Source organism: Hyperoodon ampullatus, assembly GCF_949752795.1.
Source record: "Hyperoodon ampullatus genome assembly, chromosome: 1".
NCBI classification, from domain to species: Eukaryota; Metazoa; Chordata; class Mammalia; order Artiodactyla; family Ziphiidae; genus Hyperoodon; species Hyperoodon ampullatus.
The window spans coordinates 161,753,448-161,772,343 of NC_136914.1; the positions used below are offsets into that span (position 1 = coordinate 161,753,448).

General features: G+C 40.3%; 1 protein-coding gene across 2 annotated transcripts in view; it reads right to left on the bottom strand.

Annotated features, from left to right (window-relative positions):
- STK32B (serine/threonine kinase 32B) overlaps positions 1–18,896 on the bottom strand; it is a gene marked incomplete at its 3' end in the record, with an annotated part of 359,900 nt that overhangs the window by 239,673 nt on the left and 101,331 nt on the right. For both annotated transcript variants that reach the window (XM_079701554.1, XM_079701553.1), the window contains exon 2: positions 17,394–17,449. In XM_079701554.1, the coding sequence (XP_079557680.1) occupies positions 17,394–17,449 (56 nt within the window). The remainder of the gene's footprint in view (positions 1–17,393; positions 17,450–18,896) is intronic.

Sequence of the window (18,896 nt, forward strand, 5' to 3'; positions counted from 1 at the left end):
AGTTAGCTTCAAGAAAAATACTCATTTGGATGAATATTTCACTCAATAAACATGTGTGAAATGCCTGTCATGGTCCTGGCATTATGCTAGCCATGAAGATATGACACTGCTCTAGGAACTCAAGGTCCAATGGGATAAACAAACAATACTCAAGAGTGAAAGACAAAGTCGCTCACTTCAGGTCACTGGGCCCTACATGGCATGGTCCCAAGTCCCCTCTAATTCCACCTGTTACTCTCCTCCCTGCTCACGTCTCACCCTGGCCCCTGTGCCATTCCTGTGTCTGCCATGCTCTTCCCCAGGCGTCCAGTCTTGGGTCCTCACCTCCTTCAGGCTCTACCCATGAATCACCTTATCCTATAAGCCATCCCTGACCTCCGTGTGTGAATGAGCTAATCCCTCCTCAGTCCCCATCCTCCTTCCCTGTTTCCTCCATCACCCTGGCCAACTCCCGTAACAGCACATGCTTCTTGGTTTGTTTGCTTTCCCTTTGTCTGTCTCGCCCACTGTGGTGTAAACCCCATAATGATAGGGATTTTTCTATTATTCACTGCTCCCTCCTCAGTGACTAGAACAGTGCCTGGAACATCTAGTTGACATCTGTGGCTGGCTGGCTGGAGAAATGGATAATTACTACTTAGGAAAGAACAGTGCTATAGGATAGGTGAGCACATGGGACTAAGGGACCTGAGAAGAGGGATCCTAACCAGGATATGTGATTAGGGAAAGACACTCTGGAAGAGGCTGCATTTGAACTGTTTCTCAGTCATCAAGGGTTGGCTTCATGAGGATGGAGGTGTAGGAAGAGGGGGAAGGAAGTGTATTATCAGGAGAGCGCACAGCCCCTCTCTAAGTACAGAGAGATGGAACATGCATGGTGCATTTTAGCATGTGTTAGTAGTGTTCTCAACTTCCCCATCTGTAAAACGGGAGTAGCAGTGTACTTATCTTAGTGGGTGGTTGTGAGGGTTACATGGTAAGCACTTACTAAATTATTATTATTGTGATTATGATCATCATTCATACATGTACTGAAGGTAAGACCAGAGAACACTGTAGAGATGTGCAGAAGTGGCCCAAGAAGGAGCTAAAGAACAATTTCACAATTATTTGGTGTGATAGTTAATTTTATGTGCCACCTTGGCTGGGCTATGGTGCCCAGATATGTGGTCAGACATGATTCTGTATGTTTCCATGAAGGTGCTTTTAGATAAAATTAATTTGTGATGAATTTTAAAAGGTGGACTTTGAGTAAGCAGATTACCCTCCATGTGGGTGGGCCTCATCCAATCAGTTGAAGGTCTGAATAGAACAAAAGACTGACCTCCCCCAAGAAAGAGGGAATTCTGCAGCAGATGACCTTTGGCCTTTTACAGCAACATCAGCAACTTCCTGGGTCTCTAGCCTGACAGCCTATCCTGCAGATTTTTAGACTTGCCGGCCTCCATCATCATGTGAGACAATTACTTAAATAAATCTATCTATATCTACACACCTCTTTTTAGTTCTGTTTCCCTGGAGAACATTGACTAATACATGTGGCAATGAGCTAGCCAGGATCAGAAGTCAGCACCTGATTTCAACTTCTCATGGACCCAGGGAGTCACTAAGGCCACCAGTGCTGGGCATTTGGAAGCACAGGAAGCTCAAACTGCTTGGTACTTAACTCTAAACTATTTGTCCCCAGTCAGCATAAAAAGAGACAGCAGCATGGGGAGACATGCCTTGATTGGGGCATAGCCCCATGGTGTGTCCAGCTACGCTCTAAGCCAAGCCAGTCTCTCCTTAAGATGCTAAGAAACAGTGCGCCTGTCCCGCGGACACTTCATCTGTGAGTTCTGACCTGTATCAGGTCCCTGGTGTTCACCCTGAGACAGTGCATGACAGATATCATGGAGATCATGGCAAAAGATGAGGTGACAAAGGTGAGTGAGGAGCAGGTGACAGATGGCTTTGAATGACATGTTTAAAAGGTCAGTGTTGCAGGTTGGATTGTGTTTCCCCAAATCTGTATGTTGAAGCCCTGACCCCCAGTACCTCAGAATGTGATGCATTTGGCAATAGGACTTTTAAAGAGGTAATTGAGTTAAAATGGGGTCATGAGGGCAGGCCCTAACCCAATTGGGTTGGTGTCCTCTGGCCTCCAGAACTGTGAGACAATCACTCCTGTGGTTTAAGGCCCCCAGCCTGTGGGATTTTGTCACATCAGCACCAGCAGACCAATACAGTTGGCGTTTGTCCTGAGGGCACTGGGGAGATACAGAAGGGTTTAAAAAGTGGATCCTAGGTATACAATTGCAAATGAATGAACAAAGGAAAGAACATACAAACAAACAACATGGAAAATGTGGGTTTTGAGGGGGAAGGAGTTCTTTCTGGCAACAGGGTGGAGGAGAGTTTGGAGGTAATTCCAAGAGGTGATGGTGTGTTTTATAAATAATGCCACTGCTTACGCACACAGTTTCCTCTGGAGTCATAAGGGACATCACTTTGTCAGGAAACACCAAAAAGTAGTCATGGGGGCAAGGGTCCAGGCCCAACCTTGGTGCTTTCTGACACCCTTAGTGCTGGAAACGTATCTTTTAGGGTGAAGCAAGGTTGAGACCACTTTATAGATGTAAAAAGGCCTGGAAAGGCTCATCCAGAATATGAAATGAGATGTCATTGTTGGAAAATGGGAAATGCAAATGAGCAATGACGTCTGTTAAATTGGTCAGTAATGGATCATTTGCTCTGGCCTATGCTTGAAAGCCATTCGCGAATGAGCTTGCATTTCCTGTGATATTTAGCTCTTAATAATAAATATTTAGCTCTTAATAATATTTAGCTCTTAATAATAGCTCTTAATTTCCTCTTAATATTTAGCTCTGATCCCTGGGAGCCAGCAAATTCCTCCAACCTATGCCTCAAGCCAAACATGGACTAATTAATATGAAAGGAATAAATATTTCATTAAAAAGAAATGGATTCCACCGCTTATAAAATGAACAGTAAAAGCTTCTAGTAAAAGTATCATGTTTAAGAATTCTAAAAATGATTCTTACCTAAGAATAACAGCTCACTTTGGAAACACAGAGAAGTTAGGTAACTTGCCCAGAGTCACCTGGTTGACCAGAATTCCAACTCAGCTCTGTCAGACTTGGAGGCAAAGCTCTCTAACCATTTTGCTATAAACTGATTAACTCTTTCATTGTCCTGAAAAGAGCAAACATGTATTCCAAGTCCCTGCTTGTGGCGGACACAATGTTGGCTGGGCATCTTACACACATTTGCTGCCATGGCCCCATTACTAAGTCTGTCCCTGCCACAGGACCTTTGCATCTGCTGCCCCTTTTGTATGTGATGCTCTGCCCCCTGGATCTCCACATGGTCTGTTTCCTTCTTAGCAGTTAGGCCTTGGCTTAAATGTCTCCTTCTCAGCAAAGCCTTCTCTGTTGCCCTCTCCTCCAAGGAAAGCAGGCCTACCGTCCCAGGTCATTGCACTATGCATTTTCTGCAGAGCAACTATCATTATTGAAATCATGGTTGGGTATTGTTTGTGTATTTGTCTCCCTTACCAAACTGTCAGCTCTATGGCACCAGGGACCTCATCCATCTTGTTTGCCACACCATCACAAGTACCTAGACTAATGCTGAGACGTAACAGTTGGCATAAACGTTTACTGTCTGACTCAAAATCCTGCTATGCTTTCCACCATGCTACCCTTATCTTAAAAGATGAAAAAGATTTCCAAAGACTACATTTTTAAAGGAAAAAAACACTAAGTCAAATGTTTCTGAACATTCAAACTTATAAACATATATATAAAATCAAATCTCCACTTAATTCCAAAATGGATTTGTTGCAGTCTGGGCACTAAATTGGTTAGTCTGCTATTAATCAAAATTTTTTTCGCACTATGAATTCACATGCAGATGTGAAAATCTGGAATGTGGATGAGACAGCTAATAATATGCTTGCGTGTAGAAATGATCATCATTGCATAATAAGAGTGTGGAGTCTGGAATTATCATCTGTGCAACTCTTGCTCAATTTTATCCAGACTCTTCCTTTGAGGGACATAAAGAGCTATTATCATATAAATCTGTGCCACTTTTTGCTGTTTTATGTGCAGACTGCCTCTGGCTATTCCATGAATTTTAATTAACTCTCTGTTTATTTTGCTTCAACCCTATGACTCTCTAAGCACGGGGCCCATTTGCTAATCCAAGAAACACCCTTTTGAAGCAAACGTCTCAGAAAGTTCTCCCAAAGGTATCTTCCTCCTTCCCTTGAAAATAATTAAGCCCTGTTGACTTCAAAGTTGACTCATAGCAGAACACTCCAGTCTGGACTCTCTCTGCTGGTGCAGGAGCAAAATGTCCAATGGCTCAACGAATGAAGGGGTCAAGAGTAACCTGTGGGAGGTGGAGAGTGAGGCAGGAGAGAGGTGGAAATTAAAGGGGCATTTGTGAAAAATTAGAGTTTGCAGCAGCGGAGACAGAGAAATTCTCCTCAGGACCCTAACTCAGAGGCACTCAGTATAAACCAGTCAACTAACTCTTAGCAGCTGATTGGTTAATTGTCAAGTTTTTCATTCATTTACATAATATGTATTTATTCAGTTAATTACATAGAGCATATATGTCAGATGTATCATATGCACATGTATATGTAAGTATATATTATATATGAATATAAATATACACACTGCTTAGTGGATATGTATATATGCATGTATTTGTATGTATATACATGCATATATATATGTGTGTAGATATACATATATACTGCTTTGTGGGCTTACAGATATATGTATATATATATATGAGTGTGTATATGTATCTATATAATATATGGTGGGTATATCTACCTATATATAAACTGTTTAGTGGGTGTATATATATGTATATATAAGTATATTTACTGCTTATATGCATATACATTTACATGTGTTTATGTATACTATATGTATGTGTATATACACGCATATAGATATGTGTGTATATGTTTATATATATATGCATGTGTCTATGTATACAGCTTACTAGGTGTGTATATATGCATATTCATATGTGTGATCATATATATATATACACTGCTTAATGTGTGTATACGTATATCTATATGCTGATTAGTGAGTGTGTATAGGTATGTGCATTAGGCATATATGTATGTGTAAATATACACATGTGTGTATATGTATTATACTTTATACATATATATTTGCTTAGTAGGTACTGGAGATACAACTGTGAACAGGGAGGGAACATTGCTGCCCTCAGAGAGAGCTTATGTTCTGGTGCATGAGACCAACAACTAAGAGGACAAATTAATAAGCATGTAATGGAATTACAGGTAATGACAGGTGCACTGAAGAAAAGGGGACCAGAAAGGGTACATGGATATGAAATGCTTGGGGTGGAGTCAAGTGGGGTGGATATTCAGAGAGGGCCCCCATTGAGGGGACATTTGAGCAGAATTCTGTATGGTATGAGTGATCCTTGCAGAGTTCTGGGGGAAAGCGATCAAGGCTGAGGGCACAGCAAGTGTAAAGGTTCCGAGTTAGAAATAAGCTCAGCATGTTCGAGAGATGAGAAGAAGGGCTGAGTGGAATGAGTAGGAAGATGGAGGGCGTAGAGAGAGGTGTCAGCAAACTAGGCGTAAGTCAGATTGCTGGGCCTGGTGGGCCAGCAGAAGAGGTTGGCATTCATTCTGAAAGCAGCAAGCATGTGATCCAATCCATGCTTTATCACATCACTGGCTGCTATGTAGACCAGGGCTTTCCCTCTTCTTTCTCTCTCCCCCTCATCCATTCTCTAGGTAGCATTTATTGAGCCTTTACCACCTGCTGAGCACTAAGCCAGGTGCTGATGGGACTGGGCAGGTGAATATGACCAATCCCAAGCTTTCAGGAATCTCACACTCTGATGGCAGAGGCAGCTGAGCAAGCTGAAGACCATCCCTTGGCAAGATGTGCTGTGACAGATGGAAAGAGGAAGCTAAGAGAGCCAGGTCTTCCCCTGACGCACCCCTTCAGGTGGTTACCTAAAACTTTCCAGAACCCACCACATCACCCAGGGCCAAGAAGACATGGAAGGCATTTTAAAAATGCCAACCATACGTCAGGTCTGATGCTGGAGGCTGCATGGTCTCTGCCCCTTATTTTCACAGTAAGGTCACTCAGGGCATTGTTTATAAGTCTTTATTTGCCTTCATTGTACAACGGTATTTTTGTTCTCTTTTATCACTAGAAAGATATTGCTCCATTGTCTTTGGGCTTACATAGCTTCCATTTCCTAACACAATGTGTCCTTTTGTTCTCTGGTTGATTTTAAGATTTGTCTCTTAATGGTTTTAAACTATTTATTAATTGATTATGATGATCACTGATGATGTTTTCCTTGTGTTTCTCTTGCTTGGAGTCGGTTGAACTTCTTGGATTTGATTTTATCATTTTCACCAATTGAAAAAAAATTCAGCCACTATTTCTGCAAATATACTTTATATGCCCATCCCTCCTTCTGGGACTCCAATTACACATATGTTAAACTATTGCATTTTGTTCCATAAGTCACTGAGGCTTTGTTAATCTTTTTTCCTCTATGCTTCATCATGTATAGTTTCTATTGCTATATCTTCAAGTGTGATAACCTTTTCTTCTGCACTGCCTAATCTGCTGTTAATCCCATCCAATGAATACTTCATTTCATATATTGTAGATCTCATTTCTCTAGGTTCTATTTGAGTGGCTACCAGAGGAAAGATGGGTGGGGGGAAGGGAATTAAGAGGTACAAACTACTAGGTATAAAATAGATACAAGGATATAATGTATGGCACAGGGAATATAACCAATACTTTATAATAACTTTAAATGTAGTATAATCTATGAACATATCAAATCACTATTTTGTACACCTGAAACTAACTTAACATTGTAAATCAATAAAAATATATAAATAAATAAAGTAAAATTGCAATGTCCAGTGTCCAAAAAAATTTACTAGACATGCAAAGCAGGAAAATATGACTCATAAGCAGAAGGAAATCTAATAAAGACAAACAAACCCAGAAATGGCACCAGTGATGAAATTAGTAAATAAGCATTAGTGATCAAATTATTTAAACAATTTTAAACAAAATTTAAGAGAGCTATTATTAATATGTTCTGTATGTTCAAGGATTTTAAGGAAAATGTGAACATAATAAGGACAGAAATGGGCATTCTTGTTTTTCAGAAGAGGAAACATAGGTTTTCAGAAGCTTTATGACTGGTCCAAGTTCACATGGCTAGAAACAGCAGGACCAGAATCTGAGCCTAGGCCTCCCCATGTAGAAAGCCCATGCTCTTTCCTCTATGTTATGTTACTTCTTAAACCAAATGTCCAGTGTTTCTGGACACTGATGGACACTATCCCCCTGACCCCCATGGTCTCCTGCTGATACACATGTGACTAAAGCTAGTTTCAACCTAACTTCTGTATTTGGGAGGAACATGTGGAAACAAAACAGGCTGTGTGTGACAGTGGGGTCCTCTCCAGGCTTCTGACTCATCATATGTAAATGGGGAAAATAATGCCCAACACACTGGGCTTTTAGGGCAACAAGGATGGTAAGAGGGGTCCAGTTCCTAGGACAATGACTGTGAGTTCCTGATTGGTCAGGACTCTACTCCAAGTTGCAAATACTGGGAACCCAACATGATCTTGCGTAATCAAAACAGGATGCCAGCTCCTGTAGCTGGTAAGGACACTGGATAAGGCTCACAGGACTGGAAGAGCACAAAGGCAGAGGCACTGATGGTACCTACCCATGTTCCCTCTCCTGCACCTCCACACACCTCAGGATGCTTACTGTGGACACCTGTGACTCTCTGCTGGGCACCTTCTTCTGCCCTGGATGGGATAAGCCAAAAAGTGCAGGAGAGGTAATGCTGTTTAAAGCAGCCCTCCGTCAATGATGAACAGGGAACTGTGCATAAAAACATCAGCTTCTCTGACCTTCAGCTGCCTTCAAGGCACCCTCAGCATTGAGTTCCAGAATGGAGGTGAGTCCAAGGGCCTCAGTGGTGAGTGGCTTCACCAATGCCCATCCTTGGCTGCCTTGCTTTCTGGGTCTCACTCCCTCTCTTTCAGGTGTTCCCTGGGATCACCTCCACCCAAAAAACTGCTTGCACTCAATTCTTTGTCTCAGTTTCAGCTCCTGGAGGAACCCAAGCTCAGACAGTGCCCAGCAGGGCCAGGACTGGGGTCCAGCAAGTGAGGGGGCAAAATGTAAGGAAGCAATGTCAACCTGCATTTGGAGGACCCTGGGAGCAATGCCTCCTTAAATTTTCACTCCTGGTGCCTTGCTTGCTCGCCCCAGTCCTGACCCTACTCAACAGGAGTCCATCTCTCCACCTGCCTCTTACATCTGTTTGTTTCTTCACTTTGGGCCTCATTCTTTCCTTTTGCAGAGAGACTTTCACCTTCACCAGTTACTGAGAAAAATGGTCACCAACTCACGCAGACCTGTTTTCTTACAGTACATCATCAATGAGAGGATGAGACAAGCCTTTCACCTCTGATTCCGTGGAAGGATTATGAATGGCTGGGCTTGGGTCACACAGCCACTCCTTGGACCAAGCACCAGTCTAGCTGAATATGGCCCAAGTGGTTGGCCCAGCCAGGTCACATGCCCATCTCAGAAGGTGAGTGAGGGACCATAATAATTGACAGTCCACATGGGGTGGGGGAGGTGTTTTCCAAAGGAAAGAGATATTACTGTGATAAGAAAGGGTACCAAAAACCATGCTGAACAGTCAAAAACAACAGCTACTCCAGTCCACTATGATTCTCCATTCCCTTTCCTTTTTACAGATGAGTAAACTAAGCTTCAGGGTGGCTAATTCACTTTCCCAGGTAGCCACAACTAGTACATATCAGAGTCAGTCTGCTTCCCAAATCTAAAGTGTTTCCACAGAGATACGTAGAAATTAATCTGCTGTGCTTCAACTGTCCTAAAATTCAGTCATAAATGGGTTATAAAAATTTTCAGTGAATTCTTGCTAAAATCAATGGATTGCCTGCAGCTGTTTACTTTGGTGCTACACTGGGGAAGTACAACTTCCTCCAGAATGAAAGTAAAATGAGATTTCTGTGAATTCACATGTGCTTTTTCCTGATAACCAAGGTTACTGTCATACTTTAACAATGAAATGTCTTTCTTGGAAACTCTTAATAAATGTCAGATATCAAACCTGCCAAAGGCAGATAGCAAAGCCAAAATATGCATTCAGTATTAGGAGGGTGGTTTTCTTCATCTTAGTCCAGCCCAGTTCCACCTTGAGTCTCATAATAGTCATATAGACTCATCTACACTTACAATGAAAGGCAGCGATTATTTAGTATTTTGACCACAACAAAGCTATGTTCGATTGCCTTGAAGTAAACTAACCTCATCCTGAATACTGGATGTTTGTGTACATTTTACATGAATTTGGGTGTCATCAAGAAATTGCTACAACCTAAAGAGGGACTTAAAACTAGATCCTCCATAAAGCTTGCATTTTTTTCAGAACATCCATTATAACCATAGCTTTAATACATTTATGCTCTGGAATACAGGTTCTGAGAGCCAAGCCAGTAGGCAAACAGCAGCACAGATGTAGGCAGAAAAGGAAAACAAAACTTTTAAGGATGGTGACAGGATATAATCAATTAATGATTCATGAGGGCACATGCTAACAGATTTGGTAGTATGACAGGAAGGGGTGCAAGGAGCTTAGGACCAAAATCATCATTGAAATGAGGGTAAAAGTGATATGCTTCTATGTGGTGCCAATTGTGTTGTGGATTTAAAAAGTTGCTTCCATTTTCCTTCATCCATGAAATCCTCAACATAAGGGACAACAGAAAGTAAAGATTTAACAGAATTTTAAAATCTTTTGTTGTTGTTGAAGTTCAGCTACTATCCATAGAGACTAGAGGCAAACTTCCTAAATTCTCTGGGCCACAACTCCTCTCTCTGAAAAATCCAGAGAAGGGGAATCTCAAACGTGGCACATAAACTCTGCCCAAATCTCTGGCTGACCCCTAAGGACTATAAGGGGCAGACTATAAGCAATACAGTGAAGAAGAAAAGACTACGCTTTGTGTGCCTGCCCAAGAGGCAGAGTATGCAGTGTAAATCCAACCAAGTTAATTGCTCATTAAAAATATATTTTCAAAGAAATACAATGCAATCCAAAGTCTATACAACATAGTATTGGCAATATCCAGGATGCAACCCAAAACTGTTCAACATATAAAGAACCAGGAAAATGTAACCCATCCTCAATGGAGGTGAATCTTAAAATGACCCAGATGTTGGAATTAGCATAAAGGACATGAAAACAGCTCTTATGACTATGAGTATGCTGCATGATAAAAAAGGGCAATATGACAGAAATAAATGAAAATATAGGAAATCTAAGCAAAGAGAGAGAAAATGTTTTCTTTTAATCCAGAATTTCCACCTAGGCACAACATAGTCAAATTGCTGAAAGTCAAAGATTAAAGGAAAATCTTGAAAGGAGAGAGATGAAAGTGACACATTACTATCAGATAATAATGATTCAAGTCTAATGATGTCTCATCAGAAAGTACGGAGGTCAGCTGACAATGGTACAAAATCTTTAAGGCAGTGAAGAAAAAACTGTCAACCCAATAACCTGTATCCAGTAAAAATATTCTTTAAGAAAGAAGGTGAAATAAATACATTTAAGATGAAATAAAATTAAGAGAATGCATTGACGGGAGACTTGCACCACATAAAATACTAAAGAAAATTCTTCAGGATGAATGGAAAGGACACCAGAGGGAAATTCAGACCTTCATGAAAGGTATGGGTAAATATCAAGAACTACTGTCCTCCTAATTTTTTAAAAGCCAAAAAGCTGCACATACTTTAAAATAAATATATATTTTACACATATATTATATATTCATATATTTCTATACATTTAAAGCAAAAACCTATAATATTGTATTGGAGACTTATGATTTAAGAAGCTGTAATACATATGACAACTATAGTATAATGGTTGACAGGAGTGGTAAATAGACCTATATGGTTGCCAGGTTTTTATATTTTATGTGAAGTATAAAATATTAACTCTAAGCAGACTGTGAAATAAACTGACGATGTGTATTATAATCCCTAGAGCAACAATTTTAAAACATAACACAAGGAAGTATAACTATAAAGTCAGTAGATAAATTAAATGGAGATTCTAAATATTTAATTAATTCAAAGCAAAACGGGAAAAGAGAAACAGAAGAATAAAAGAGAAAGAGAACAAGAACAAATAAAGGGCTAAAAGAGATTGCCAGGTGGATTTAAAGAGAAGCAAGACCTAACTATATGCTATCCTCAAGAGATTTATGTCAGATATAAAAACACAGATAGAATGAAAGAAAAGACATGGAAAAATATATGCCATGTAGGTTGGAATGACTATATTAATCTCAGAAAAAATAGGCTTCAAAAAAGATTATTAGCAGAGATAGAAAAGTTTATTTCACAATGATAATAAGGTCAATTCATCATGAGGCCATAACAACCATAAAACTGTACGCACCTAACAACAGAGCTTGCAAGAATAAGAAGCAAAACTGACAGAATTAGGGCTTCCTGGGTGGCGCAGTGGTTGAGAGTCCGCCTGCCAATGCAGGGGACACAGGTTCGTGCCCCGGTCCAGGAGGATCCCACATGCCGCGGAGCAGCTGGGCCCGTGGGCCATGGTCACTGAGCCTGCACGTCTGGAGCCTGTGCTCCGCAATGGGAGAGGCCACAACAGTGAGAGGCCCGCGTACCGCAAAAAAAAAAAAAAAAAAACTGACAGAATTAAAGGAAGAAGAAGCAACTCCACAATCAGAGCTGGAGATTGTATACAACCATCTCAGAAATGGATAAAACAACTAGATTGTTAAAATCAGTAAAGACAGAGATTGAGGAAGGAGGTAGTTCAAGATGGCAATGTAGGAAGATCCTGAACTCACCTCCTTCTATGGGCACAAAAAATTTACAGCTACCTATGGAAAAATTCCCTATGAAAAGGACCTGAAAACTAGCTGAACAGCTCCTCTGCAACAAAGGATAAAAGAGCCACATCAAGATGGGAAGGAGAAGCAGAGATGTGATCTTGCCCAAAACCCCACGCCCAGCGTGGTGACCTGAAATTGGGAGGGATCTCACAAATACAAAACTTCTCCCTGAGGAGCCAGGGGTTTGTGCTCTCATCTGGCATCCCAACCCTTGCGACCTGCACTGGTAAGAAGAGCTCCCAAAATGCCTGGCTTTGAAAACCAGCAGGACTTACATCCAGAAGAACCATAGGACTGTAGGGAACAGGGAACGTACTCTTAATGGGCTCGCATGCAGACTCACTCGCCCTGGGACCCAGCACAAAAGCAACAGTATGAAAAGGTCTAGACCATATGTGAAGGAGATTTATTTACTAATCTTAAAGCATCTGCTGGAGGGGCAGGAATCTGTTGGGACTCTTCCTGGAGACAGAAGCTGGCAGGTGCCATTTTTGTGCTCTCTCTCCACCTTATTAGTCCCACTGTACATGCCCCATCCTCATGCCACTTCTGCAGCCCTGCCAAAGCCAGTTGGCACATGCAGCCCATAGAGTGTATGCCTCTTGAGCACCTGGCTCTGGTGTCCAGGGGGGATTGTGTTTTGGGACCCATGGGTCTGAAACAATCAGAGAGACTATTCTTGGCAGGCTACCACACTCCAGTTACTGCACAGACAGCTGACTGTGATGCACCCCCAGTCTTCCTGTGAAAAAGCCCTATTTACCTGTCTTGAAGCTTCAGCCTGATGGACAGGCTTCCAGTTTTCCATATGTCTAGAGGCTATGGAAGGTCTAGGGGATATCACCTTTGTGATCTCCCTTGACCTCACTACAGCTCACTGGTACCTCCCAGAAATGAAAACAAACACTCACCTGGAGCCCCGATTTTTGCAACTTCACTAATGGGACACCTGTAGATCACCTGGTGTGGAGGCCAGCAAGGTTTACAATTGCATTTTCACAGTACTGTGTATACTTGCATACCTTAAAAGCTGCTGCCTAGTTTCTAATCAGCCTGAAATTAAGGGCTAACTGAGATCCCACCCTCTGGAACACTCACAAGTCTTCAACAACTGGGAATTACCAAGAATAAATCAGGGTGCTATGACAATCACAATGGTTCAAAATATAACCAAGAGCTAGGGCAAGGTTAAACAAGAAGGTTCATCTCCTTCACAAGGCCACTACTTCAAGACTGGGAAAGATAGCTGTTTTGCCTAATACATAGAAACACATAGAGAGGCAAGCAAAATGAGGAGAGAAAGGAATTTGTTCCAAACAAAAGGAAAAGATGAAACCACAGGTTAAAAAAAAAAAACCTTAATAAAATGGAGATAAGTAATTTAGCTGAAACAGAGTTCAAAATGTTAGTCATAAAGATGCTCACTGAACTTGGGAGAAGACTGCATGAACACAGAGAGAACTTAAACAGAGATAGAAAATATAAGTAAGTACTAAATAAAAGTCACAAAGATGAAATATACAATAACTGAACTGAAAAATACACTAGAGGGGTTCAATAGCAGACTACAAGAAGCAGAGAAAGAATCAGTGATCTGGAAGAGAGGTCACTGGAACTCATTCAAATAGAGCAGCAAAAAGAAAAAAAAATTCAAAAAGTGGAGATAGCTTAAGGGACCTATGAGACAACATCAAGCAGAATGACATTTGCATTATATGGGTCCAGAGGGAGAAGAGAGAGAAATAGGCAGACAACTTATTTAAGGGAATAATGGCTGAAAACTCCCCTAATCTGGAAAAGGAAACAGACATCCAGATTCAGGAAGCCCAGAGAGTTCCAAATAAAATGAACCCAAATAGACCCACATCGAGACACATTACAGTTAAAATGTCAAAAGCTGAAGCTAAATCATAAAGGCAGCAAGAGAAAAACTTGCTACAAACAAGGGAACCCCCATAATACTATCAGCAGATTTTTTTGGCAGAAACTCTGAAGACCAGCACTTTCAAAGTGCTGAAAGGAAAAAACTTCCAACCAAGAATAATCTACTCAGCAACGTTATTATCTAGAATTGAAGGAGAGATAAAGAGCTTTCCAGACAAACAAAAGCTAAAGGAGTTCATCACCACTAACCCAGACCTGCAATAAATGTTAAAGGGACTTCTTTAAGCTAAAAGAAAGGGCACTAATTAGTAACAAGAAAACATATGAAAGTAAAAATCTCACTGGTAAAGGTAAATATATAGTAAAGGTAGTGGATTGATCACTTACAAAACTATTATGAAGTTTAAAAAATAAAAGTAATAAAAATAACTAATAATTTAGTTAAGTGATACATGAAATTTTAAAAATGTAAAATATGAAATCAAAAACATAAAATGTGAAGGGGGGTTCAAAATGTAGAGCTCTAGAATGCATTCAAACTTAACTTACTATCAGTTTTAAATAGATTGTTTTATATATACACATACATATATATTTATGTGTCTGTGTATATATATATATAAGCTGTTACATGTGAGCCTCATGGTAACCACAAAGCAAAAGCCTGTAGTGGATACACAAAAGATAGTGATAAAGGAATCTAAGCATAACCCTATAGAATGTCATCAAACCAAAAGGGAAGAATGCAAGAGAAGAAGAAAGAAACATAGAGGAAATACAAAACAGCCAGAAAACAATTATCAAAATGGCAATAAGTACATAGTTATCAATACTTACTATAAATGTAAATGGACTAAATTCTCCAAACAAAACACATAGAATGGCTGAACGGATAAACATCAAGACCCATATATATGCTGCCCACCACAGACTCATTTCAGATGTAAGGACACACACAAACTGAAAGTGAAAGGATGGAAAAAATGTGTCATGCAAACAGAAACCAAAAGAGAGCTTGGGTAGATATACTTATATCAGACAAAATAGACTTTAAAACAAAGACTAATAAAAGGCAAAGATGAGCATTACATAATGATAAAGTCATCTCCAGCAAGAAGATATAACATTTGTAAATATTTATGCATCCAACATAAGAGCACCTAAATATATAAAATAAATATTAACAGACCTAAAAGGAGAAAGTGACAGCAATAAAATAATGGTAGGGGACTTATATAACACTTATGACAATGGAAAATTATCCAGACAGAAAATCAACATGGAAACATCAGCCTTAAACCATACATAAAACAAGATGGACTTAACACATACATATTGAACATTCCATCCAAAAGCAGCAGAATACACGTTCTTCTCAAGTGGACATGTAACATCATCCAAGACAGATCATACGTTAGGCTACAAAGTAGTCTCAATAAATATAAGAAGATCAAAATCATGTCAAGTATCTTTTCTGACTACAATGGTATGAAACTAGAAATCATTTACAAGAAGAAAACTGGAAAAACACAAATATGTGGAGACAAACAACATGCCATTGAACAACCAATGGGTCAAAGGAGAAATTTTTAAAAATACTTTGAGACAAATGAGAATGGAAATACAACATACCAAAATCTGTGGAATGCAGCAAAAGCAGCTCAAAAAGGGAAGTTTATAGTGATAGAGGCCTACCTCAAGAAACAAGAAAAACCTCAAATAAACAACCTAACGATAAAGCTAAAGTAACTAGGAAAAGAAGAATAAATGAAGCCCAAAGTTACCAGAAGGAAGGAAACAATAAAAGTCAGAATAGAAATTAATGAAATAGAGACTAAAAAGACAATAGAAAAGGTCAATGAAACTAAGAGCTGGTTCTTTGAAAAGATAAACAAAATTGACAAGTCTTTAGCTAGACTCACTATGAAAAAAAGAGAGAGGGCTCAAGTACATAAAATCAGAAATGAAAGTGATAAAATTACAATACCAAAGAAATACAAAGGATTGTAAGACACTACTATGAACCATTATATGCCAACAAATTGGACAACCTAGAAGAAATGTATAAATTCCTAGAAACATGCAATCTTCCAAGACTGAATAATGAAGAAAGAGAAAATTATGAATAAACATAATTACTAGTAAGGAGATTAAAAACTCTCAACAAACAAAATCCAGGGTCAGACAGCTTCACTGGTGAATTCTACCAAACACCCAAATGTTTAATACCTATACTTCTCAAACTCTTCCTGTGGAGGAGGGAACACTTCCAAACTAATCTTACAAGGTCAGCATTACCCTGATACCAAAACCAAACAAGGACACCACAAAAAAAGGAAATTACAGGCCAATGTACCTGATGAACATAGAAGCAAAAATCCTCAACAAAATATTAGCAAACTGAATTCAACAATACATTAAAAGGATCATCCACACTATTCAAAGTGACATTTATTCCATGGCTGCAAGGACAATTCAACATCCACAAATCAATCAACATGATATATACCACATAAACAAAATGAAGGATAAAAATCACATGATCATCTCAATAGATGCAGAAAAGGCTTTTGACAAAATTCAACATCCACTTATAATAAAAACTCTCAACAAAGTGAGTATAGAAGAAACCTCAACATAATAAAAGGCCATATATGACAAGCCCACAACTAGCATCATACTCAACAGTGTAGAGCTGAATGCTTTTCCCTTTAGCTCAGGAACAAGACAAGAATGCCCATTCTCACCACTTTTGTTCAACATGTGTAAATCTTGAGGACAGTATGCCAAGTGAAATAAGCCAGTCACAGAAAGATAAATACTGCATGATTCCATGTACAGGAGGTATCTAAAATATTCAAATCCATAGAACCAAAGACTGGAAAGCTGGTGGCCAGGGCTTGAGGGGATGGGGACACAGGGAATTACTAACTAATGGGCATAAAGCTTCAGCCAAGCAAGATGAGTAAGCTCTAGAGATCTGCTATATAGTGTTCCATGTATAGGCAACAACAATAAATATATTGTACACTTAAAAATTTAAGCCAGCAGATCTCATGTTAAATCTTCTTTCCACAATAATTTTTTAAAGTGCCTCCATTGCAGGAAAGAGCTACTGCTGGCCATCACATAAATTTGCATGTTTTTTTCCACTTTCCTTATTTAGATCCTCAAGGAAGAAATAGCATTAGCAATCTTGAAATAATTACCATAGTAATTCACCTAAAGCAGGACTGCTGTAATTTAATTTTCAGGATGAATTACAGCATATCCAAAGGAAACTATTCAGACTTCCTTTCACATTTCAAATTTAGCAAATTCAAATCTTTCTGTCAAACAGGAAATTCCCAGTGCCCAGCAATCAACACAAAAACAAACACACAAACATGCACATAGGCATAAGCCCAGTGGTCGGAACTTTCTTATTTTATTGATGAAATTTGTTAAAATCCATCATTCTTACCTTCCCAAAACTCCCTTTACCAATGGCCCGTAGGATCTGAAAATGGTCAAAGTTGACTGTAAAAGAAAAAAGAGAAAAACAGGAATAAGTCAGATTTGTCAAACCTTGTTTTGGTTCTTAAATGTCCTTACCTGAACACCTACCCATTTATTTCAAACGGCTCCTGGTTTACTGCATCATGTTTGTCATGGCAGCTGAATGGATACTTCTCAGCATATTCCATTTCCCCTCCCAGCACATATATTTGGCAGTTAACACCTCACCATATACCTAGACACCCACAACCATATACACCTATATGGTATATAGGAGGACAGACATCTTTTGGGCCAGAGGGAAGGCAGGACAGAGAAAAACTTGGATACTTGGATTATCAAATTCTTGTACCTGCTAATCCCTTTGCCAGGATGACCTTTCCCTACTTCTAGTTCCTGTCTTGTCCATCAAGCACTCTTACCTTACGTACTCAGACATCAGCTCACCTGCCTCAGTATCCAAGGAGTTAATCCCACCTCCATTATGGAACCTCTGGACCCCCAAGTTTCATGACCACATCATGGTCCTTCCCTGCTTGGGTGTCTGTCTAACCACTGATATCATGAGTCAAGAGGATGAGGATGATGATCTCACACCTTCCTCCTGGTATTGCCCTGTCTCATGCCTCCCTTTCATCACGTTTCTTGATGGGGCTCCCCATTCCTGCTACCTCTACTGCCTTGTCCCAGTATGGCTTATACCCCATCCCCATAGCACAGCAGGCCAACAACGTATGGCTATGCCACTCGAGCCAATGGACAACTTTCTGTGCCCCTTCTACTTGGCCACTCTCTCTTTCTCAAAACACCTGCATGGCTTCAGGGCTTCCCTGGTGGCACAGTGGTTGAGAGTCCGCCTGCCGATGCAGGGGACACGGGTTCGTGCCCCTGTCTGGGAAGATCCCACATACCGTGGAGCGGCTAGGCCCGTGAGCCATGGCCGCTGAGCCTGTGCGTCCAGAGCCTGTGCTCTGCAACGGGAGAGGCCACAACAGTGAGAGGCCTGCGTACCGCAAAAAAAAAAAAAAAAAAAAAAAACACCTGCATGGCTTCAATGGAAGCGCAGCCTCTCAATTTTGCATTTCATGTATCAGCCCTTTTGCACACGCATCTTTGTCCTCCTGGCCATTAATTACTGGACTCCATCAAGACTCCATCCTACAACCTTTCTCTCCTCACTGGCTCCAAAGGCTTCGGTCACCACCTAATGGCCAATGACTTTCCAGGCTGTGCGTACCGATCGATCCTACCACACAGAAACTCCTGTAGGCTTTGGAGCCACCTTGAACTCAATGGGTCCAAAACGGAACCTAGGAGAGGGTGTGGAGAAAAGGGAATCCTCCTCCACCATTGATGGGAATGTAAATTGATGCAGCCACTATGGAGAACAGTATGGAGATTCCCTAAAAGACTAAAAATAGAACTACCATATGATCCAGCAATCCCACTCCTGGGCATATATCCAGAA